At 40.1% G+C, this 26,034-nt stretch overlaps 2 protein-coding genes across 2 annotated transcripts in view; both read left to right on the top strand.

Moving 5' to 3' along the window:
• The window catches only part of LOC148145982 (coiled-coil and C2 domain-containing protein 2A-like), a 73,999-nt gene extending 66,454 nt beyond the window's left edge, over nt 1-7,545 (top strand). The window contains exons 10-12 of the mRNA XM_087999269.1: nt 4,396-4,492; nt 6,800-6,897; nt 7,476-7,545. Of these exons, the coding sequence (XP_087855395.1) occupies nt 4,396-4,492; nt 6,800-6,897; nt 7,476-7,545 (265 nt within the window). The remainder of the gene's footprint in view (nt 1-4,395; nt 4,493-6,799; nt 6,898-7,475) is intronic.
• Nucleotides 7,546-7,692: 147 nt separating this feature from the next.
• LOC148145981 (coiled-coil and C2 domain-containing protein 2A-like) overlaps nt 7,693-26,034 on the top strand; it is a 66,019-nt gene continuing 47,677 nt past the window's right edge. Inside the window, exons 1-4 of the mRNA XM_087999268.1 lie at nt 7,693-7,710; nt 13,335-13,430; nt 14,109-14,135; nt 14,225-14,428. Of these exons, the coding sequence (XP_087855394.1) occupies nt 7,693-7,710; nt 13,335-13,430; nt 14,109-14,135; nt 14,225-14,428 (345 nt within the window). The remainder of the gene's footprint in view (nt 7,711-13,334; nt 13,431-14,108; nt 14,136-14,224; nt 14,429-26,034) is intronic.

Here is a 26,034-nt window from a genome sequence, read left to right as displayed (position 1 = left end):
TAAGATACTGGGTGATCTGTGAGATGCTATGTTATGCAGGTACTTCCAGGATACTTTCAATGTCATGGCTGATTCTAAGAAGCCAAGGATGAAGAAATTCACCGTGACTTTAATGGACACAGGCAGGGCAGGACATGATAATCTGCACTGGCTTGTGATGCTAATGTTTTTTGAAAAATCCAGGTAGTTTTGTTTTAACTGGTAAACTCTGTGCAGTTACTATCCTGCCCTCATCTTTTCTCATGCATTCCTCGCAACCATGGTTCTGCTTTCCTAGTGAAGAATTTTGTTCTTCATGCCATTTACCCTGAAATCTGAAGATCATGCACCCACTGTCAGCTTCCTTGCTTGTTCTGAGGTGGTTGAAAACGTTGTTCCTTCCTCTTACGCCTTCATCCTAGTGTTTAATGAGTACTCTCTCCTCAACCTGAGCAGACCTAAAAGTCTGTATGGCATTGTCTGAGTACCTCTTTCGGTTACTCTCACTTTTTTTGGTCCTACCTAATTTCTTGGGGTACCTTAACAGGATGCCTACTGTGTACCCAACTTCTTCTGTTCAGACCCTGTTGTAGCCCTTGAACCCACAAGAAAATCTCAAGCTGTCCCTCTATGAGCCACCAACAAGCTCCTTATCTAGCTTAGTTAAATGTGTTGTGAACTGGGCAGGTTATTGAAGCAGGCCTTCCCTACTCTGATGACACTACCTGACGCCAGGAATGTAAACAGAAAACTTGTAATGAATGACAACAGAAAATTGCCTTGATATTTCATTACATTAAAGACATTATAATTAATAAGATATATTAAGTTATTGCTGTTTGGATAAAGTTTAAATTCACTGGAATTAATACATTCAAAATTAATTTTGCAAATGTATAGTAAGGAAAACATCAGTGAACTTGCATTTGTGGACAATTGTAAAAATATCTATGGATAAGTAAACTGTATTTTTATCTTGCATAGATTCAAGTGCAACCATTTGTTGAAGTTACCTTCCAGCAAACAATGTATCAGACAAGTATTGCTGATGGAACCCAGCCATGTTGGAATGAAAAACTTGAAATGGATTTCAAGTAATTTGTTTAAAATAGTTTGTTTATTCTGTGCACTAAAGGTGATCTATAAATATTAACCCTGAAATCTGTATATATTTTGCAAAAATCATTTTGAGATTTTACTCAGATCAAATTGGTTGATTGGTTTCTCAACTTCTATCATTAGTTTTCAATCTGAAAAGGGACAATTAAGTATAAGTGCTATTATAAATTGTAATATCTTAGTAAGATAAGCACCTCATCAAAGTGCTTACTTGAATAAGCAGATAATTTTTCATATGGTCACAACTTGTTGCTTAACACAGAAACAAAGCCAAGCAGCTTTTCATGATTGTCAGCATTTATCAGTCAAGGGGGTGGACATGCTTCTGTTTGGCACTATGCTACATCAACCTCACACATCTGCCAGTAGCATATGTGGCAAATGCACTGCATATACATCAACCAAATGGCCTAAGACCAATGGCCCTCAGTCAAGGGCTTCATGAATATGAAGCGTTCTTCCTCCAGGCATCGGGTGGTAAAGGTTTGGCAATGGAGGAGGCCCAGGACCCATGTCCTTGGCGGAGTGAGAGGGGGAGTTGAATAAGGACAGAACCACACGGGGTCAATGTGGATTTCACCAGTTTCCTCATTTCCCCTCCCCCCACATTATCCCAGTCCCAAGCCTCCAAAACAGCCCTCTAGACGTGTCCATCACCTTTCCCATCTATTCGCTCCATCCTTCTCTACAACCTATCACCTTCTCCTACACTTTCATCTACGTATCGCATTCTCAGCTACCTTATCCCCAATCCCAACCCCCTCCCATTTATCTCTCACCAACCCCCCCCCACCACCCCCAAACCCGGCCCATAAACCTCATTTGTTATGAAGGGCTTATGCCCGAAACATCGATTCTCCTGCTCCTCGGATGCTGCCTGACCTGCTGTGCTTTTCCAGCACCGCGATCTGAACTCTAATATAGGCAGTTCACAATTTATAAGCAATTTCAGAATGTTAAGAAGCAGCATTTTAGAAATGACACATTAGTTAATTAGAGAAAGAAAGTATACAACTGTGACAATTGGAGATGGTTCACGGAATCAGGCATTTGGTTCAGTATGTGTCAGTCTTGTTAAAGTTGTGAAGGCTACACTGTGGTCTCTAGCCAAGTGCCTGGTTCTTCCTCTTTGTCTCCTAGTCCATCTTCCATCTGGAGAAAACAGCTCCCTGACAAGGTCTGCAGTCCACAAGGATTGCCTAATGAGGACTGCCCGCTGTTCCTGAGAACTTGGTGCTATCAATATTTCTAGGGGCTGGTAGTTTACATTTTCATCAATCATCTGAATCACTTTGACAATGACTATAGAGAAGCAACTGATGATGTCAGGTGACTGTTGTCCTCTTGCACAGCTCCATTTGAATATTAGAATCCAATGCCTCTAAGAACAAAACTTCTTATTTTCAAAACACAGCATAATGAGATAGTGTCATCAGATAAATGTTGTGTTATGTTTGTAGAGGCTAGTTATTACGGATGAGCATTAAATGAGGTTTCAAGTTACACAGGAAATCCTAAATATGGAATACTAAAATGTTTTTAAGGGGACCTCAGTTTTGAACAATGCTCAGCCATGTAGGTCCAATGTAACCTGGCGAGAAACGGAAAGTCAGTTGGGGAGCTGCGCATAGATCGTTCAAGGGTCTTAACAGCCATCAATCAGGGCTGTCTGTTCAAATTGGTCAAGGAAGGGAGGAATACAGGAGAATTCAATTTTGGGGACTGGAGATAGCATGCTGAGATGCAGAGGGGGTAACAATTGTGAAGAAGGAAAATTCATCATATAAGTAGGGGGAGATGACAGTGTATGTGATAGAAAGAAATAATACAGGAGGGGTTGATCATCGATAATGAACAACACTCTGGCTTCAGTGGGGAGGCAGCGCACTACTCTGTCTGGCACAATGATATGGTATGCCTGGGGTCAGTGGGTAAAGTGGGGAATCAAGAATGAAATTAATTAAGTTGGGTGGGATCACAGGAAGATCAAGTGTGAAGGGAACTTCATTGTAGGGAAACAAGGAGGGAAACTAAGAAAGAAATATGAAAAATTGAGGGATTCACCTTGAATGCTAAGGTCTGTGAATTACTCTGTCAAGCACAACTGATGTTTCCATTCATCACCATCAACACCATAGCAAGTGTTCAGTGGAGATGAAAATGGCTGCCATCACATCTATGAGGGAGGTGGTTTCAATGCTGTGTGATGTGGCGCCCTTCAAAGGGCAATATCATTAAACAGGCAGGTGAAAGAAACCTGCAATCTCAAGATGCTGTATATGATCCTTTCATATTGATCTACTGAGTGGAGTATAATGTTGGCCCCAGGCTCTCTCAACCATACCAGGAATCATCACAAATCAATCTGACTAATGGCTGTGATTATTAGGCAATGTGTTGTGGCCTGGGAAGATTCAAGCTGGTTGCCAAAGTAGCAATCACCTTCCAAGGTCCTATAGACTGCACATGGTGCAGGAGCTGCTCACTTCACACCTTGGACAATAAAACATCAAGTAACACGAAGGATGGTTCGCCTTTGTGCCTTCATTCCTGCAGCTAAAATGACATTTTCTCACAAAGCGATGAAAAGTGAATATATATTTACAAATATGTGAACATATTTACAATGAAGTTCCCATGCTACCTTTATGTCCTCAGAGTCTTCTTCATCCTTTCTATCTTACTATGTCTCAGTATAGTCCTGGGTTCTTCAGCTGGGGTGGAGAGGGCCTGCCCGACACTGGAGCTTATTGGCCTTGGAATGCTGCTTGGGTGATCCTGATGGTGTTTGTGTCAAGAGGGAGGATACAATGAGCAGAATGCCATACAGGCATAGTGAATAGTTAATAATGTGAGTTTCAAAGAATAACAAGGGAAATCTCTCTTGGGCTCACAGAGTGAAATCATTTGGGAAATTTGCCAAAATTGACACAAAATTATTTTCTGGTAAAAATTCAGCCCTATGCATACACAACTTCGGATCTTAAATATCATCTTGAATGAGAGTTAAGGTACTTCCTTAGAGTTAAATCAGTCGACAACATGGCATACAGAAATCTATTGCATCTCCTTGATATTGGTCATTAATTACCAATTGCAGATGTCAACAATAAGATCCATACTTGTTCCTTTGTTCAAAGAATGATGAGTGAAAAACGAAGAATAAATGCAAAGAATAAACATTTCAATAATGGCAACGAGCAATATTTTATTCAAATGGTCACATAGCTACTTGAAAGGTAGATCTTAAATGAAATAAATTTGAATTTCTCTAAAACCCTATTTTTTTGATTATAGATCACCTAATGGAGATTACAACAGTGCAGCCTTATGCAAAATGAAGGACAAAATATTAATTAATATATTTGACAATATAAGTGTTCCTAATCCAGAGGTAATTCAATATATTTTGAAACTGTATCAACTTTGTCATTAGTTGTAGCTTACTTTGTTTAAAATAAGTTAGTTTAAGGTTGATCTCCAGGAGTGAAAATAAGTCAAAATGGTGGTTAATAAGTATCTTTCATTCTGAAAGCATGTAAACAGCACAGTAGGTTTTGTATGTGGGTCATTGTTTGTCCCACAGTGCTACTCAATATATATAAAATACAGACTCACATATCAAGGACAGGATACTAAAATTTATTGGTGAAAAAAGACTGTGGAGAGTAGCTTAACTATAAAGACATTAGATGACTTCATAGGGTTAGTAGATTGGAGAGATAATAGACAATCAACATTTTGTGCACAACAATATGAGGTGATACATTTTGGGAAAAAAATAGATAAAATAGAATATTTATAAATGGTGAGAGGACTTCTAGCTTGAAAGCAGCAGGATGCCATGGTAAGTAAGTGAGACAAGCTTTGTGTGGATTAATTCAAGCCTGAAATGGGACAGTATGGATTAGAATAGCCACGAGTGTCTGGTTGAGTGAACAACATGATGTTTATTGAATTGCTGCAAAACCTTACAGATTAGAAGCACTCTAACCTCATGTCTGTCTCCTAACAGCTCCCTCTTTACTCTGAACAAGTCACTGCTACGTCATTATACAATATGTACTAACATTTTGAGATCCTTTCAGAAGCATAGGCATTCCAAAATGGAGATACACATTCTCTGACTTTTACCCATATAATATGAAGGAAGACAGTTTCATCAGGGCTATCGTTGACAGCTACAGGTGGACTGTGGCTACAGTTGAACTTGGCCAAGCAAGGCATGCCTGCAAACTTGGAATAAAAGCAGAATATTGTGAATGTTCAAAATCTGAAACAAGCACAGAGAATGCTGGAGAAACTCTGCAGGTGTGTCAGCATTCTGTGGAAAGGGAAACAGTTATTGTTTTGAATCCGATATGAATTTTCTTCAGAACCTTTGTTTTTCTCTCTCCACAGATGCTGCCAACATTCTTGATATTATGTCTCTAACTTTCCAAAAATACTGCCTCACTTCACATTAGTTTACTACCGGGCAGCTGTCTCCAGCAGCTCTCTTGTCCCCAGTTGCATGTGGCAGTTGTAGGCAAATTGGAAAAATCAAAGTCGGAATTCAGTCTTTAATTAGTTCTATGCCCGGGGCATTGCTAGAGCTATTTTTAATGTTCATCTACCTCCACTGTGGCCCTGCCAAGTGCTAGAAATCTGGCACCATATGACTTGCCTTTGTCATTTTACTGAACAGTTAATCATATTCTTTCAATCTCAGTTTCAAATGTACCAATTGACCTAATATGAATTTGCATTTGTGGATGGGAGTTCCAAAGTATTACAGTCTTTGTGTATAGAAATGTTTCCCATCTCACTTCTGAATGATCAAAGTCTATTTTATAAGACAATGTCCCCAGTTTCTGTTAATATCTTCAAAAATTCAATCAAATCACCTTCTAAATTTCAGGGGTCATTAAGTGTTCCTGTAACTTCTTTCTGTAATGTAAACCTTGGAGTTGGTAAATCTTTGCTGTACTACATCTGAGTTGGTATAATCTCCTGAAAGTCTTGTTCTTAGAAATGTTAACAATAATCCAGGTGCAGGCTTTGTATCACTGAAGCATGACTTTTATCCCATTGTATTTTAGTTTTTTGAAAATTAAAATGAGCTTTACCTTAGCCATTTTGATCAATTTCCATACTTATACATGACATTTTAATGATTATGTAACTTGGGCCCCCAAATTTATCTGGACCATCACTTATTCTCAATTTTCACCTCATAGAAGGCACCCTTCACAATTTTTTTCAGTACAAAGGGGATGGCTTCACTTTTGGTTATAGTGAAATCTATCTTCACTATTTTGCTCATTTATTTAATCTCTTGATACCTCTTTGTAAGTCACACTTCCACCTACCCTGCTCACAATATTATCCATATTTGTGTCACCAATAAATCTGGAAATGTGATTTTATTACAACATTTGAAGAATTTCAGCTTTTGGAAAGTGGAATTCTATTTTTTAATTTTTTTCTAATCTTTGTTCATAATGTCAGGCACAGGTCCAAGAACAAAATCCTGGTAACAGTCCAAACTGTGATGCCATTACTTATCCCATTGGGAGGGAATGCTGCTAACCAGTTGATGCAGTCACATGGTTTAGTAGTTTTGGTGAAGGGAGCAATGAAACCGGTTCTCAACTGCTGTGGTGAATCAGCACTAATTTTCTGAACACCATTATTTTATTTTCTGCTTGTTGAATTATAGCAGCAAGCAGCACTAACCATGGTGGAAGTGTTTCAAAAAGATATTCAAAAATATCGCACGCCCAATATGTGCTACGATCAAGATTCTCTGGACATTCAGTAAGTTTTATTGTCAATTTTCAGTCATGATGGACTGATCATGAAGGAGTTTGTTCGGGCCCCAGGATAGCTCAGTGTTGCTATAAGGCTGTTGGAAAAGCTAGGTTACTATTATGAGTGAATTGTTGAGGATTAGGACAAAGAAGGAGTTATGTTTGTGTCTGTGCATGCAGGGTGAGCGCTGGGGATCATGAGGGACTAAGGAATATCCAGAACTTGGCTGAAACCTACATGTGTACTTAAAATAAATTTTTTTACAAAGTGTTGTAAAAAGACAGATTTTTATTCTTATCGACACAAATGTGCAAACTTTAATATTTATATCCTGAATATTAGTGGACTGCCTAATTGTAGTTTTGTTTTTGTGTCATGGCATCATGTTAATCTTCAAATTTTTTTTAATGTACATTATATTTTTGTTAATCTATGATGTGGCATCTATGTGGCTTTTAAAAAGTACAAATATATTACATCTATTACTTTAACCTTCTCCACTGTTCCTGTCATTTCTTCAAATAATTCAATAAGATTGGTCAAGCATGAAATTTTTACTAACAACTTATATTTTTTGTTTCTAGATACCTAGATTCTAGATTCTGTTACTTATTGAGTAAAATTTCCATTATCTTTTCTCCTGTGTCAAATTAGCTGGCCAGTAGATTCATGGACATATTTCTTTTTCATTCTTAAAGACTGACATTTTACAATGTTGAAGGTGTTCTGCACTGCATACTGTTCTTTTTGGGGTTACCAATTATTCACCATCACTGACTGCATTAAAAGTCAACTAAACATATGATAGTTGATTCAGAAGTAAGTGAAATCATATACCTCACAAATATAAATAAACTGACCTGCAGTTTCCAATCTATTGCATTACGTTTTTGGTGCAGATTCTCTGAAACCAGAGAATACAGCACATAAGACTTTGGTGGGTAAGATATTATCCCGGCAATCAGTTCCCTATGGAGGTATTCACTATGTCTATCCATCCTTGGTCATTTTTTGTCATCCTTTGCTCTTCCTCTCTCAAATTTCACTCTTCTACCAGCATCAATAATTCTGACAGTGGATGCACCTTGCCCAAACTTAAAAATAAGATAGAAGTAAAATTTCCCTGAAAGCTATAATTCCAGTTCTATGACCATGGTTTGAACTTTGGAAAAGATTTGGCATGTCTGTCAAATTTGGTCAAAGATGAACTTCTTTGGATATGAAGATTGTACTTCTGCACTGAACTACATTGGATACTGATTTGCTGCCTGTTTGTTATATATTGAAGTAACTTTGTTCAGCTTATAGCCCTTCAGTCCTTGTTGCTGTAATTTAGTTATTGAAATTGAAGTATTTCAATCCCATCATTAACCTGACCATCAGTTGTATTGTTTTGTTTTAAGCTTCAGTTACAATCTGTCTGTTCCTGAGCAGAGGTTTGCTTCCAAGGATTGAAGTACAATCCTCCACTATTTATCAATTTTATAGTGACCTCTAAATTTGCCATCATCACCACTGGCCTGTGTCACCTCTTGAATCTTCATTGTCATGGAAGTATCTACATTGGTGTGTCATTAGATACCCATGCCTCAAATAGATCCTGGACTTCACTCACTATGCCTCTTTTCTGATGCTGCATTCATACTCCTCCTCACTTATGTAACTGTTATCCCACAACTGGATCCCTAACTTTAACTCCAGGTTATATAATCAATCTCCACATCTCCTTCCAGAATGTCCATTCACTTGGAAACTTATTGTGGCTGATTGTATCAACAGAATCCTGGCTAAAGGGTGGTTACACCTTTACTCTAAATAAAACCTGCCTGGATTTATCCACCATTTGCTCCATCAAATTGATATGGTGGCATGGATCTTCTTCTCAGTCACATCCTCATTTGTTTCACTAATTCTTTCGCATTTTCCCTTTTTTGAGCACCTCAGCTTATTTCAGCTCTGCCCTTTGCATTTTTAATCCTCATTCTCTACTGTCAAACCAGATACCAAAATGTTCTTATTTAAAACCAAAAGAGAAAATTCTGGAAAATCTCAGCAGGTCTGGCAGCATCTGTAAGAAGAGAAAAGAGCTGACGTTTCGAGTCTAACTGACCCTTTGTCAAAACCTGCCGAGATTTTCCAGTATTTTCTCTTTTGGTTTCAGATTCCAGCATCTGCAGTAATTTGCTTTCATCCAGTGTCTTATTTAAATATTTTCAATGCTTTCTTTCTTCTGTATCCATAATAAGTGACTTCTCATTCAAGGTGAATTCAACCTCTAGTTGAAAATAGCAGCATCTGAGTTGATTACCCTTTCACCATTGCTTAATTTCTACACCCATGTGATTTCTACCAACGTATATTATTAGTTATCCTCAAAGAGAATGGGAAATTCTAAAATGATTTATAAATTTCCCACTGACCAAATCAAAGAATGATGTGACAAGATTTCCCATTTTAAGACTTTTGTTGTAACAAACAAGTTAAAATCAACATCAACTAAACATTACGTGATGTGCAGCTAATACTCTAAACTACAGAAAAGATACTCACCATTAACGTTTTTAGCACAACTAAAAACTTCACATATGTACATTCCATCACAATCTCAGCAGAGATGTAATTTTGTACATGAAGATGGGAGACTGATTAGCAAGGCTAGATCTCATGGAATTCAGGGAGAACTAGCCATTTGGATGCAGAACTGGCTCAAAGGTAGAAGATAGAGGGTGGTGGTGGAGGTTTGTTTTTCAGACTGGAGGCCTGTGACCAGTGGAGTGCCACAAGGATCTACTTTTTGTCATTTACATAAATGATTTGGATGCGAGCATAAGAGGTACAGTTAGTAAGTTTGCAGATGACACCAAAATTGGAGGTGTAGTGGACAGCAAATAAGATTACCTCAGATTACAACAGGATCTTGATCAGATGGGCCAATGGGCTGAGAAGTGGCAGATGGAGTTTAATTCAAATAAATGCGAGGTGCTGCATTTTGGGAAAGCAAATCTTAGCAGGACTTATACACTTAATGGTAAGGTCCTAGGGTGTGTTGCTGAACAAAGAGACTTTGGAGTGCAGGTTCATAGCTCCTTGAAAGTGGAGTTGCAGGTAGATAGGATAGTGAAGAATGTATTTGGTAGGTTTTCTTTTATTGGTCAGAATATTGAGTAAAGGAGTTGAGAGGTCATGTTGCGGCTTTACAGGACATTGGTTAGGCCACTATTAGAATATTGCGTGCAATTCTGGTCTCCTTCCTATTGGAAAGATGTTGTGAAACTTGAAAGGGTTTAGAAAAGATTTACAAGGATGTTGCCAGGGTTGGAGGATTTGAGCTACAGGGAGAGCCTGAACAGGCTGGGGCTGTTTTCCCAGAAGCGTCGGAGGCTGAGGGGTGACCTTATAGAGGTTTACAAAATTATGAGGGGCATGGATAGGATAAATAGGCAAAGTCTTTTCCCTGTGGTCAGGGAGTCCAGACCTAGAGGGCATAGGTTTAGGGTGAGAGGGAAAAGATATAAAAGAGACATTAGGGGCAACGTGTTCACACAGAGGGTGGTACGTGTATGGAATGAGCTGCTAGAGGAAATGGTGGATGCTGGTACAATTGCAACATTTAAGAGGCATTTGGATGGGCATATGAACAGGAAGGGTTTGGAGGGATATGGGCCGGGTGCTGGCAGGTGGGACTAGATTGGGTTGGGATATCTGGTCGGCATGGACAGGTTGGACTGAAGGGTCTGTTTCCATGCTGTATATCTCTATGACTCTATGACTCTACTCCTTGCTGCAACAAGATCTCTTCTTATTGTCTCATCATACTTATAAGTGAATAGATTTCCAGTAGCAAAGCATCCTCTGGTGACCTTTTGGTCATTAAATCTCTATAAGCCTCAACTCTTTCAAAAGAGGTTCTGTTCTCACCAGCTCTCTGCTTAGTGGTTAAACCAAACAAAACACTCCTTTTTCTTTGCTTGTCATAGCAGCACTTGTTTTCAGTTTTAAGGACATAGATAATGCAGCTAAAGCTACTGATAAACTGACAAGAGGGGCTAAGGAGCCGCTATTCTCACCAGAAGCTCCCTTCGAGGTGCCATAGTATGCAGAAAGAAGTTGGTTCTCATGCTTTTCAAGACATTTTTCTCAATATTCATCTTGAATGGAGACTTTTTTTAACTTCTCCTCCATTCCATTTCTTGATTCCTGTGCCATAGAAGCCAAAGGACATATCCTGTCAACCTCTGTCCTGTCAATATTCTCAGAATCTTTTACAATTCAAGAAAAAAAACCTTTTGTTCTTTAAACGCCAATGAGCATAAATCCAATCCCAGGAGCTGGTCTAGTTGAACCTTCTGTGATTGACTGAACATTTAACATTAACTGTGCTAAACTCTGCTAAAGGTAATCTTTTGCATTGCCACATGCAACCTTTTAAAGGGAAAGATAGTATGGTGCACTCACCTTGGCATATCAAGTAAGGTAATTGATGGCCTTCTTAGAGTTTGTTCTTTGGGTGATTGCACCACTGTCAATTTCCTTTGTGATCTCTGAACTGACTTGTCTGGTTGGCAGGTTAGTCTCTTTAGACTTAAGAGTGTCTAAAGAACAGGCCCTCTTAACTTGCCCTTTAAGCTTAGAGGAAAACCAATACGGAGACATTGCTGAATCAATAGGCCACCTCGAGTCTTCCATCTGGCATTCCGATTGCAGGTTTCTGTTCATTTCCCTGATCACAAGACAAGCAAGCTAGATCTCCTGATGAAAGGTCCAGGATGGAATACAGTCAAGTTGTAGCTCCTAGATGAAAGACAGGCACACTGTATGTTTAGGTGAGAAGCAACCTGCATTTCCTGAATGAAAGGTAACGGTGAATGCTAGGTTGGTAACCCTTTGCCAGCATCTTCCAATGGCACTGTTGCTCTTCCATGTTCTAAATTGTAAGTGAATGACCACTGTAACTCCACATTCTTAACTAGCCACCTGCTATAACATCAAGTGCAGCTGGCTGCTTAATGTCCTCTAGAAGGGACACGCACAATTCTAGTGTTGTGCTCTGCAGCCTAGCTGCAAAATCTAGACTTTCGTTTCCATATCTTTAACGTCACCTGTCTCTGCGCTTGCCTCATTTCATCTATTGCTGAAATTCTCATATTAATGCCTAGAATTGATTATTCCAACACACTCCTGGCTGGCTTTCCACATTCTAACCACTTTAAAGCTGAGGTTACCTAGAACTCTGCTTCTCTTGTTCTTGCATCAAGTCCATCTCTTTCACTAGCTATGTGCTCACTTACCTACACAAGCTCAAAGTTATACAGTGCCTCAATTTTAAAGTTCTCATCCATGTTTTAAAATTCACCGAAGGCTTAAACCCTCCCTATCTATGAATTCATCTTTAGCCTCACAAGTCATATTCTACTAATTTTAGCCTTTGCGCATCTTTGACTTTGATTGCTGCACCATTGATGGCTGTGGCTTCAGCTGCTTGGGCTCCAAGCTCTGGAATTCTCTCTGAACATCTCTACTTCTCTCTCCTTTCAGACAATGCTTAAAACTTACCTCTTTGACCAAGCTTCTTGCCATTCCCTATTGCTGCCTATCTGGCTTGCTATCAGATTCCTGCATGGCACTTTGGGATATTTTATTATTTGAAAAGCTCTATGAAAAGGCAAGTCTTGTTAGTTTTGAATTTTGAAACACATTACATACAGTATGCATCAAGTTTCCATGATCTTTTGAATTAGTTTGAAATGTATTACATTAACAGCCCGTCCAGCCTTGATTGCACTAGAATTGTAGGCTGGGGAGAACTCAACTGTGCAAACTTTACAGGGGCTTAGAATCATGAAGAGTGACTTCTAGATTGTTGTGTTAATCTGTGAATGTGTGGATGCTTGAATTTGCTGTTAGTGTCAGTGGAATAATAACAGTATTTTGCTGATATCTTCGTCATCATTCTAAGTTGCACTGGAATTGAGGTCTCCCCAGTCTTCAATCTCTGTTGCTGGAGCTCAAATTTAATGTATTACATTTCAAACTAATTTTAAAAAGCATGGAATCTTGATCTGCACAGTATGTAATTTGTGTTAAAAATTCAAAGCCAACAACTTGCCTTTTCATAGAGCCTTTCAAATAGTAAAATGTCCCAAAATACCACACAGGAACATTATGTAGCCAAATCTGAGTGGCAAAAATTGGCTTGTTTATATAAAAAAACATGTTTTGGAAATAAAATGCTTTTGATGATTTTGGGCAGAATACCATATTGTACATGAAAGACATACATATTTTCTTTAAATCAACTCACTACATAAATTGTATTCCCTTAAAACTTATGCCATAAATAAACTTTAAGTATTGCACTTGAAAAATATTACTGTAATTTTTGACGTTTTCTGATTTTGATACAATAAACAAACATATAACTGAATTACTGTTATTAACCTTAGAGTGACTGCCTTGAGACTTGCAATATTAAGCCACATGTCAAGCATTGGCTGGGATCCATTGCTATTCCATTCAGTACGGTACTTGAACAATCAAAGGTACTAATATTACCTACATTTAAATTATTAGAATGTTCCAGTTATCTAAAAATTGTGTCATTGAGAGTGTTGCATTTTTGTGTTTTTATAATGGCTAGGTGAATGGTACTTTCAGAATAGACACCCCACCAATGTTACTAGGATATACTTGGAAGAAAATAGACACAGGCTCTTGTGAGCAATTTTATGAGTTTGGACTTGCAGAAAGTTCACTTCTAACAATCTTTTTAACCTTGGATCCTCAAGTTTCTTGTTCAGATATTGTAAGTTCTCAACTTAATTACAATTAGTTCTCAGTTGAATGTACAAAAAATTAATTACAGGTCATTCTGGTATAATGTGCATTTCATTAACACAAATTGGCTATGATTGATGAATTGTGGACATTGTTTGGATAATGTGAACTTTCTTGAAAAGTTGTAGCAATTTTCTATACCGATCTTGTATAGCGTGATTTTCTTTAGTGGTTTTCTATAGTGTAATTTTCTATAGCTCAGTGTTGCCAAGGAACACAATTGTTGCATTATAGCAGAATGACCTGTATTCAATTCTTGGCCTTTAAATAGTATTGTAATACATTTTCAGTATATTCAAATTGGGAATTGACTCAATCAATTTTCAGCTGTGATATTTGGCAATGAGAAGTAATTTTTCTAAACATGTATGCTTTTGCTTTAGGAAGATAGCCAACCACTTCTCTGGCAGGTTAGTAATCAGATTAGAAAATGGTTATTTGATCATTTGTATTTTATTATGGTTAAAAATAATATTAAGCTCTTCTGATTTTTTTTTAGTTGGAAACAATAGAAGATGAAGATTTGTTGCATATGGCACATACATTTCAAAAAGATATGCAAAATCTTTACCCAAAGCGAAGAATCATTGTCAATACTATTGACACTGAATGTAGAGTTGGGATTGTTACAAGATATATCAGACCACTTTGTCCACCACAAGAACTGCTTGATATATTTCCTGAAAATTCCAAGGCAACCTTAGTATGTCACATTTTAATTATTTGTAGGGTTTGTAAGTAATATAGCACAATGAGGTTAAAAATCCTGAGTATGCTAAACTGGAGAACATGGTTTCAAAAAACAAATATCCTTATCTTAACTATCCTTGCCAAGCAGATCCTCTAGCCCTCCATTCCTATTAACTCCTAGAACTACTGATCAAGTACTACTTCTTCTCTGCTATTCTGAGCACCTCCCTTAATGATGTAAAACTCTATTAAAATTCTACGGTCTGCTAGCAGGCCTTGACTGACTGTTAATCCATGATTTAAAGGCCACAACACCTCACTCATGCCCTAATATCTCATGACCAATAATCTCAGAAAACATTGAAAAGCTGACCTCATCTTATGGAGTGAGGTTGGCTTTATTTGCAAAATACCTTGACAGGCGTGAGGATCTGTTGCTGCATTTCTGGCCACACAAGTGGCAAAGAAGGAAATTAACCTGATGACTTTGAATCAGGATTATCTGGGCAAAGAGATAAGAAATACTTTGCCACATGGAGTGCAGGTAAGCTTTTCAGAGAAGGGTAGTTCAGAAGAGTCCTTGGAAAATGAGAATGGGGTGGGCACCGAGACAAAGGGCAAAAGATTATGGGATAGTCCCACACAATTCAGGGCTGTTCATCAATCTGCTGTGGACAAGTGAACACAAACTTACCTGAAGATTCCAGGTAGCCTCTTTAAGGTCAGTTAGGATTGAGTTTGGCATTCCTTGAGATAAAAGGTTGGAACAAATTTGATCCTTGACTTCAAACACTGTGGCTTAATGAGGTGAAGGGAAGGGAGTGGAGGAGTCATAGAGTGATAGAGATGTGCAGCATGGAAACAGACCCTTCGGTCCGACCCATCCATGCCGACCAGATATCCCAACCGAATCTAGTCCCACCTGCCAGCAACTGGCCCATAGCCCTCCAAACCCTTCCTATTCATATACCCATCCAAATGCCTCTTAAATGTTGCAATTGTACCAGCATCCACCACTTCCTCTAGTAGCTCATTCCATACACGTACCACCCTCTGTGTGAAAACTTTGCCCCTTGTGTCTCTTTAATATCTTTTCCCTCTCACCCTAAACCTATGCCCTCTAGTTCTGGACTCCCCGACCCCAGGGACAAGACTTTGTCTATTTACCCTATCCATGTCCCTCATAATTTTGTAAACCTCTATAAGGTCACCCCTCAGCCTCTGACGCTCCAGGGAAAACAGCCCCAGCCTGTTCGGCCTCTCCCTATAGCTCAAATCCTCCAACCCTGGCAACATCCTTGTAAATTTTTCGAATTGCAGGGGATGAACATGCAACATCTTAACTGGCAGGAATGTCCAATTTAAATAGAAGTGTCTTATTATAATTTTTACTTCTAAGCTTTGCATTTCTGAAATTCTGGAAGAGGATTGGTATCATTCAATGGTGCATGCTCATCAAGGTCCCTACTTCTGGGCCAGAAGTTCTGGGTTCAAGGCACAGCTGATCTAGAAGGGTTCATTTAAAATATGTCTGAATAGGTTGATTTAAAAGATTCAGGAAGTTGAATCTCCAGCAAGGGGAGAAAAAACTGCTCTACCATCTTTTTACCTATCTTTGGATGTGCTGCCACAAATAATAAGGAACTGGAGGGAGTTGGTTGTAACCTGTGGGGAGATTGCTGTCACCACAACCACTGTCTTCACATATTCTGATGTTTGCTATAAGAATAATCCTTAAAGGCATGCCACACATTCGTTATCCATGGGATGGATTTTGCAAAGGGTGTATTTCCATGCCCCGGCTAAACATTTAGTTGGGATCCCACCCGTAATTCATGTTGCTGCTCCACACACAAATAGCACTCAGTATGATGAGGTTCTGCCCACACCCGGAAAAGAAGTTATATCTTGGAAAGCTGTTTGCTAATTAGAGTGACAGGTAGCTCACTAGTTCCAACGGCGCAATGTTTAACTGGTGCCCACTGCTGGAATGCCAGACAGTCCCCGAAGAAGAGGAGTTGATGGGGGACATAGTTAGAAACATAGAAATTAACAGCAGGTATAGGCCATTCAGCCCTTTGAGTCTGCTCTGCCATTCCATCAGGTATTGGCTGATCATCTAACTCAGTACCCTGTTCCTGCTTTTTCTCCATACCCTTTGATCCCTTTAACCCTAAGAACTGTAACTCCTTCTTGAAAACATTCAATATTTTGGTCTCAACCATTTTTTGTGGTAATGAATTTGACAGGCTCACCACTTTCTGGGTGAAGAAATTTCTTCCCATCTCATCCTAAATGGCTGACCCCATATCCTTAGACTGTGAACTCTAGTTCTGGACTCCCCAGTCATTAGGAACATCCTTCCTGCATTTACTCTTTCTAGTCCCACTAGAATTTTATAGGTTTCTATGAGATCCTCATTCACTACTTTATACTCTGGTGAATATAATTCTAATCGATATAGTCTCTCTTCATATGTCAGACCTGTCATGCCAAGAATCAGTATGGTAAACTGTCATTGCACTCTCTCTATAGCCAGACTATTCTTCCTCAGATAAGAAGGCCAAAATCGTATATAATACTTCACCTATGGTCTCACCTAGGTCCTATACAATTGCAGCCAGACATCCCCACTCCTATTCTTAAATCCTCTCACTATGAATGCCTTCTTCACTGCCTACTGTACCTACATGCTTACTTTTAGCAACTAGTGGGCTAGAACACCTCAAACTTGTTGCATCTCCTGCTTCCCTAATTTATCATCGTTCAATAACAATCTGCCTTCCTGCTTTTGCTACCAAAGCTAATCTCACAATTATCCACATTTTAATTCTTTTTTTTCATGCATTTGTCCACTCACTCAGCAGTCCAAATCATACTGAAGCAACTCTGCATCTTCCTCATAACTCACCCTCCCACTCATCTTTGTGTTGTTTGCAAACTAGGAGATAATACATTTAGATAACTCATCTAAATCTCTAATATATTTTGTGATTGGCTGGGACCAAGCATTGATCCCTGTGCTACCCCACTAGTTTCTGACTGCCACTGAGAAAATGATCCATTTATTCCTACTCTTTGTTTTCTGTCTAGTAATCAGTTCTCTATCATGTCAGTGTGTGAACTGTAATCCCATACCCTTCAATTTTACATGCTAAATTCTTATGTAGGTTCTTATCAGAAACTTTCTAAAAGTCTAAGCAAACCACATCCACTGGCCCAACCTCATTATCAATTCTACAACTTATAATCCTTAAACCATTAGGTTGATTTGTCAAGAATGATTTCCCTTTTGTAAATCTATACTGACTCTGTCCTATCCTTCAACTGCTTTTCAAATGCTCTATTAAATCTTTTGCAATGAACTTTCACATTATCCACACTACTGATGTCAAACTAATCTATCATTACAGACGGCGAAGTCACATGGGATATGTGGTGAGCTGGTAAGATGGGTTACAGAGTTGGCTTTGTCGTAGAAGACAGAGAATAACAGTGGGAGGGTATTTTTCTGACTGGAGATTTGTGACCAGTGGTGTTCTGCATGGATCAGTACTGGGACCATTGTTGTTTGTAATATACATAAATAATTTGGAGGTGGCCTGAGTAGTAAGTTTGTGGATGACACCAAAATTGCAGGAGATATTGATCGTGAGGCAGATTGCCAAATAATGCAGCAGGAAATAGATAAGGAGAATTGGACAGAGAAATGGCAGATGGAATTTAATCCAGACAAAAGCTAGGTGATGCATTTATTCAGAACTGCTGCTTTTTTGGCCGATTTGAATATCCCCTTCCTTGGATCTAATACTATCCCTAATTCACCCTGAAATGGGTTCAGTTCTAAAGAAGGGTTACTCAACCTGAAACGTTAACAGCCAGATCTATTGAGCTTTTCCAGCAGTTTCAGTTTTTGTTTCTGATTTACAGCATCCATAATCCTTTCAGTTTTTATTCCCTGGTTAATCTTACCAGCCATTGCTGGGCTAGATTTCACATTTCTTTTGGTGCCAGATTGGAATGAACAATTGTTACAGTTCGTTCACGTACTTTAATGTTTTCCATTTCCTATCTACTGTAATCCCTTGAAGTAACTGAAGCTCTTGCCTAATGCCATCATAGTTAACTTTATTTAGATACAACACCCTTGTCTCAGAATCACCTATGTCTCTTGCCATCTTAGTGAAGAGTGCTACCATCTTATCTTCTCCCAGGGGCCTCAGTAGCTAGATTGGCAATATTTCTTTTCTCTTTACACATTCAGAGAAAGACGATGGGGTACATGTTTAAAAGGCTAGGAAATACTGTTAAAAGGAGTTACGACCTTGGGGAGTTAATTCTGATTCACAAAGGGACTTCCAAAGGAGGTTCCAATCATGCTGACAGCTAGCTCCATAGTCAAAGCTGCCAGGCATATGGAAGGGAAATGGAGGAGCCGTTAAGGCTTTAGTTGCCATTAATTATTAATTAAGCCAATTAGGACTTCAATTCGCCAAGTTTGGGTAGGATGCCCAATGCTTCTACTGTACCTCATAAAATGGGTGATAGATCAGGCAGCTAGGTAGGCAGGGCACAGCAGGTTAGGCAGGATTCGAGGAGTAGGAAAATCGATGTTTCGGGCAGGATCCCTTCATCAGGAATGAGATGAAGGGCTCCTGCCTGAAATGTCAATTTTCCTGCTCCTCGTACACTGCCTGATCTGCTGTGCTTTTCCAGCACCACTCTAATCTTGACTCTGATCTCCAGCATCTGCAGTCCTCACTTTTGCCTAGCTAGGTAGGCAGGTCACATGCTGCATTTTACAATCACCCCACCACCTTCTAGCATAATAGAAGAGCAGTGTAAAACCTGGTCCCATGTGTCTGATTCTGGTCTTCATAATTTTCACTGCATCTATTAGATGCCACATTCCTACGGGCTATTCATAGTCATGTTGTTTTAACCTTGCAGATGAAAACAGTATAACTTGTTAGGGAGAAGCCAAAGATCATGGGATGGCTATAAAATATTTTAGGCACTTTTCTGACAGACCAGTGACACACTAACTTCCTTCAGTGCTGTTGCTGGTGATGTTGGTATAGCAGGTCAGCCTGTTGGACGTCATAGATTATGAGCTCCCTGATTGGCTGTAAATATCATCCAATCAGGGATCCCTGGCTGCAGATAAAAAGGATGAGTGTCAGAGATACTCATAAAGCACAAAGCAGTATTAAAGTCATGTATAAATAAAGGGTGACGTGGTAGTGGAGTTATTTCAGTAGCAATGAGAGTAAAGCCCGATCCTGAAGAAACACACTCATAACAGTAATTTGTGAGTTGGGATAAATATTTCTTACATCACACCTTTGTTTGGGAAGCTTGACTTGTGCGATCCTGCCATCAAGGACTGGCACCAGTATGTGGAAAGAATGTGTTACTTTCTCAGTGCAACTGACATTTTGGCAGATGATAAACATCGGGTAATTCTCCTGACAGCCTATGGAGCCGCAGCTATTTTTCTGTATTGGGGCCTAACTTTCCCCAAGGCATCTTATACCCAAACCTTTCAAGAAATGACTGACATAAAGAGTATTATGACCCAAAGCCTCCTCTAATTCTGTGACATTATTGCTTTTACTCAGCAATTCAAGAAATGGGGAATCCATATGGGGATTTTTGTCAAGGTTAGGACAACTGGCAGAAACCTGTCAATTTGGTTTAACCCTTAATGAAATGCTGAGAGACCATCTGATATGTGGGATTAATGATGCAACTATGCAAAAACACTTGCTAGCTGAAGCCAATTGGATTTCAAACAGGCGCTACAACTGGCTTTATTTATGGAAAATGTGACAAGTGGAGCAAATTGAGTTATGGGGTCACTACTTGATTGCAGGCAATTGCATAGCCTCACTCAGGACATATCCTGAACAGAGGGGCCCTCTAGTTCAGCCCACAGTAAAACCTCAAAATGAAACTAAGCCTTGACCAACCGATTAAAATTTCCTCCAGTATCCTGGCTGGCAAGCTATTATGGTTGTTGATGGTAAGAGATTCGAGACAGCAAACGTCCTTCTAGACATAAATTGAGTAAAATCACTCTTAGGCTGGTATCCAGGCGAGTGTCCAGGAAAGTTCATACTCAGTAAAGTCTGCCAGCACCTGGTTTAGAACAGTTAAATTGCTTAGCAACATCAAAATCAGAAGTAATTAAGATAAACCTCTGGTTAAATGGTCATTCAATTATAATTGAGGTTGATACTGTTGCAGCCATATCAGTGATTGCAGAACCAGTTTTTAATAAAATTTGTTCTGGACTCCAGCCCTTAAATTTGTGCAAATCACAGCTAGGCTGAGAACCTATACCAGGGAATCTTTACAGGTTAAGGGTACAACTTCAGTTCCGGTCTTTGATGAAAAGCATTTGGTTCAAATACTAATGATCTTAGTGAATGGCTTGGGCCCAAGTTTAACAGGGTGAAATTGGTTGTGAGAGATTCACCTATATTTGCTCAATGTCTTCCAATGAGAAAATGGCTGCCTCAGTGAAGTCCCAATTAAATACCTGGAGGTTTTCCAGGAAGGTCTAGGGACTACCAGAGGAGCCAAGGCTACCTTGCATGTTGACCTGGAAGCCATTCTACAATTCAGCAAAGCCCACCCAGTTCTATGTGTATTGCTGGCCAAAGTAGAGGGAGAAATGAGAAGGCTGGAAAGTGAAGGAATCAACAAACTAGTCCAATTCACAGCAAGGGGCAGCACTGATTAGATTCCCTACATGTGGAAACAGGCCCTTTGGCCCAACGAGTCCACACCAACCCTCCGAAGAGCAACCCACCCAGACCCATTTCCCTCTGACCAATGCATCTAACACCATGGGCAATTTAGCATGGCCAATTCATCTGACCTGCACATCTTTGGACTGTGAGAGAAAACCGGAGCACTCGGAGGAAACCCACGCAGACAATGTGCAAACTCACACAGACAGTTGCCCAAGGCTGGGATCGAACCTGGGACCCTGGTGCTGTGAGGCAGTAGTGCTAACCACTGAACCACCATGCAGCCCCAATATGTTGACTTTGAAGCCCAATGGTTGGGTTTACCTTTGTGGAGATCTTAAACAAATGGTAAACTACTTTTCATCACTAGATATATACCCAATCACTTGGATAGAGTATTTATATGCAATGCTGGCAGGGGCTGTCCTTCATGAAACTGAACATGAGCCATGCTTACTTGCAATTGCTTTTAGACCAGGATTCCCAGAGGTATGCTGCAATTAACACTCATGAGGGCTTGTACAAATATACTAGACTGCCATTTGGGCTATCGCCAGCCTGTTCAATTTTTCAGCAGACATTTGCAAGCTCTGCTTCAAGTTGCCATTTACCTAGATACCATCTTAATAACAGGGAAAACTATTAATGAATACTTAAGAGAACCTGCATACAGTCCTGAGGTGTTTTTCCAAGGGAGGAAAAAATGTGTGTACCAGCCCCACCCCTCCCCCCCTCTGCCCCCACCAAGTGACCTACTTGGGCTACAGAGTTGACAAGACTGGGCTGCACCTGTTGGAAGATAAAATCAAGATGATCAAAGCTGGCACAACTCCCATATCTGTCTAAGAGCTTAGATCGTTTCTTGGGCTGGTAAATTATTATGGCAAGTTCATACATAACCTGATATCCAACTAGTACCTCGGCATCAACTCCTAAAAAAGGTCAAATTTGGAAATGGCCATTTGGACAAGTCCCTAGCTTTCCATGCAGTAAAGAAACAACTGTCATCCTGTCAGGCATTGACATGCTATGATCCCAAGTGAGATCTGGTATTAACATGTGATGCATCCCCATTGGGATGGTATTAGCTGTTTGGTGGCCTAATGGAGAGGAATGCTTATGCATCCAGGTCTTTGGCTAATGCAGAACATAAATATGCTCAGATAAAAAGAAAGATTGGTGGTTATAATTGGAGTCGGGTGGTTCCACCAGTACCATTATCGATGAAAATTTGTGATAATCATGGATAATCATGGATCACAAATGCCTATTTAGTCTGCCTATTCAGTCGTGCCTCACAAACCTTATTGAATTCTTTGAAAAGGTGACGAAGGAGGTTGATGAGGGGAAAGCGGTAGATGTGGTATATATGGATTTTAGTAAGGCGTTTGATAAGGTTCCCCATGGTAGGCTACTGCAGAAAATACGGAGATATGGCATTGAGGGTGAGTTGGAGGTTTGGATTAGGAATTGGCTGGATGGAAGAAGACAGAGGGTAGTAGTTGATGGCAAAGTTTCTTCATGGAGTGCCGTCACTAGCGGTGTTCCGCAAGGATCTGTTTTGGGACCATTGCTGTTTGTCATTTTTATAAATGACCTGGAAGAGGGGTTAGAAGGTTGGGTGAGCAAGTTTGCGGATGATACGAAAGTCGGAGGAGTTGTTAACAGTGAGGAAGGATGTGGCAGGTTACAGCAGGATATAGAGAAGCTGCAGAGCTGGGCAGAAAGGTGGCAAATGGAATTCAATGTAGCTAAGTGTGAGGTGATTCACTTTGGGAAGAATAACAAAAAGATGGGGTACTGGGCTAATGGTCGGATACTTGGTAGTGTGGATGAGCAGAGGGATCTTGGTGTCCATGTACACAGATCTCTGAAAGTTGCCACCCAGGTAAATAGTGCGGTGAGGAAGGCATATGGCGTACTGGCTTTTATTGGTAGAGGAATTGAGTTCCGGAGTCCTGAGGTCATGATGCAGTTGTATAAGACTCTGGTGCGGCCGCATCTGGAATATTGTGTGCAGTTTTGGTCGCCATACTATAGGAAGGATGTGGAGGCACTGGAACGGGTGCAGAGGAGGTTTACCAGGATGTTGCTTGGTATGGAAGGAAGATCGTATGAGGAAAGACTGAGACACTTGGGGCTGTTTTCATTAGAGAAAAGAAGGTTTAGGGGTGACTTGATTGAGGTGTACAAGATGATTAGGGGGTTAGATAGGGTTGACAGTGTGAACCTTTTCCCGCGTATGGAGTCGGGTATTACAAGGGGGCATAGCTTTAAATTAAGGGGGGGTAGATATAGGACTGAAGTTAGGGGTAGGTTCTTCACTCAGCGAGTCGTGAGTTCATGGAATGCCCTGCCAGTAGCAGTGGTGGACTCTCCCTCTTTATGGGCATTTAAGCGGGCATTGGATAGGTATATGGAGGATAGTGGGTTAGTATAGGTTAGGTGGGCTTGGATCGGCGCAACATCGAGGGCCAAAGGGCCTGTACTGCGCTGTATTATTCTATGTTCTATGTTCTAAAAGAGGACAATGAAGTGCTGCCCATAGCTTTGGGCCCCATTCAGCAGTGGGCTCTCATACTAGGTGCTTATAATTATAAATTAGAACATCATTTGGGAGGCAGAGTAGCAAATCTGGATACAATGAGCCACCTCAGGTTAGACAAAATCAAGTGCTGAGGCTCCTTCAGTACTACCTATTGGATCCCTATACCTGCCCTGCTGGTAGTCACACCCTCCTCTCCCTGACCACTGACCAAATTTGAGGTAATCAATCTAAGGGGTATGGCTGCCTCCTGAAACACAACATCCAGATAACTGTCCCCCTCTCTGATGTGTCACAGTGTTTGAAGCTCAGACTCCAGGTCATCAATTCCTCAAGAAACTACTACCTACTACAGATGTGGTCACCGTGAAACACAGTGGGGTCCACCAGCTCCCTTATCATGCAGTTAGAACGCATTGCTTGGCACAGCATCTCTATTTTAATTACTTAATTCTTGATTTGTAACATTTCATACTGGTCTTTTAGTTTGTAGCCCATATACATTTTCCCTATTTACCTTCAATCTGAAAGTACCCATAGTCAAACTAGTACTATCACCAACCAAATAATTTACAGCTTACCTGTGATGTCACTCTTTTTCTTGCCCCTGAATTTGGACTTCAGTTTATCCCATTTATTAATAATACTTACAAACTATGAGTCAAAAAAAGGCAAGCAAAAACACCTCTTCCCATCTGATTTAGTTTCCACGATGCCTCCAAACCCGCCAAGTATATACTCATTCAGGCTGTGTCTCAGTCTGGATGTGATCTCTCCTTCCTGGTTGTGCAAACTTTATTCCACAGTATCTTTATTTCAGCATCGTCACACCAAGTTTAAGGTAGTTAATCTAAGATCATGACAGCCTTCTGATACCGTCCCTTCTCCTGCCACCAGTCTCATCCCCCATTAATGAGGATCAGGGCCCTGTCCTCATAAGGATTGAGGAGTTGAATGTCCAGCATCCCTGCCTCTTTTAGCCTTTTTCTTCTGAAATGTAAGAAAAAGAATGGTTGAATAAGATGAATGTGGGCGGCACAGCTATTGGTATGGGTTGGGGCAAAGTAGTTTGGTATCCCGAGCAAGTGAGTAGACAGCACAGAAGGCATGCAGGGTTAGTAATGTGGGGCTTTGAGTGGGTGAGGGTGAGTGGGTGAAGCTTTTACATGCAATATTAGAGTGGTAGAGCATGAATCTTGGTGAGGTAGTAAAAGAAAGGTGATGGCACTGATCCTGTCAGTGTGGAGAAAATCATTGACCTTGTTTTGACACGGCCAGACAACCTCAGACCAAGCTGACAGGGTCTGGTGTCTTGGCCTCTTGTGCTGGTCCTGTAGAATTAGGACATCACTTCTCTGCACTACCTCATTGACCAAGACCTTCAGTCTTAGTCTGCAAAGCAGGGTGCCAATTTTCCCTTGTTTGCCATGTTCAGGACAAATATTTCCAGGATGTAGGTTTGCTTGCTGAGCTGGAAGGTTCGTTTCCAGACGTTTTGTCACCATACTAGGTAACATTTTCAGTGAGCCTCCGAACGAAGCACTGGTGGTGTAGCTTGCTTTCTATTTATATGTTTGGGTTTCCTTGGGTTGATGATGTCATATCCTGTGGTGACATCATTTCCTATGGTGATGTTATTTCTCGTTCTTTTTCTCAGGGGGTGGTAAATTGGATCCAAGTCAATGTATTCATTGATAGAGTTTCAGTTGGAATGCCATGCTTCTCAGTACGAGACACACACAAGAATTCCTAGATGTTACCTAGTATGGTAACGAAATGTCTGGAAACGAACCTTCTAGCTCAGCGACAAACCTACATCCAGAACCTCAACCTGACCTACATATCTTCTCAAATCTCGTTCACAAATATTTCCAATCAACATGAACTGCTCTGGAATGCCTGGTGCACATGCCCTTTAATATACAATGCCGGCTTGGGGCATATCAGGAGTGGTAAGAACTTCCATCGACAGGTAGTGGGACAATTGGGCTAGCATTGGATGATTGGAGTGCCATATAATGTGCTTCCTAGTTTAGGAGATGAGAAAACCTGCTAAGCCTCACAGAAATTAACTCTCCAGAATACTCAATTTAAATAATACTTAAGTCAATTTCTGGTAACATTCAGCCCTATGTAAATCATTTTTGAATTCACCAAACCCATATTTAGTTACAACAAATCATCATAGAATTCCTACAGTGTGAAAACAGGTCACCCTCCCCTTCCTACCAATTTAAAACTCTCACCCATGCCATTGTTAGCTGTTCCGTTTACTCAGTTTGGAAATTGTTGTTTTGCAAAATATATTAAATTTAA

Source organism: Chiloscyllium plagiosum, unplaced genomic scaffold (genome assembly GCF_037043375.1).
Source record: "Chiloscyllium plagiosum isolate Xiang-an unplaced genomic scaffold, Cpla_swu_hap1 HiC_scaffold_22, whole genome shotgun sequence".
NCBI classification, from domain to species: Eukaryota; Metazoa; Chordata; class Chondrichthyes; order Orectolobiformes; family Hemiscylliidae; genus Chiloscyllium; species Chiloscyllium plagiosum.
The sequence above is the reverse complement of the archived record's forward strand: the minus strand, read 5'-3'. Positions and strand labels throughout refer to the sequence as shown.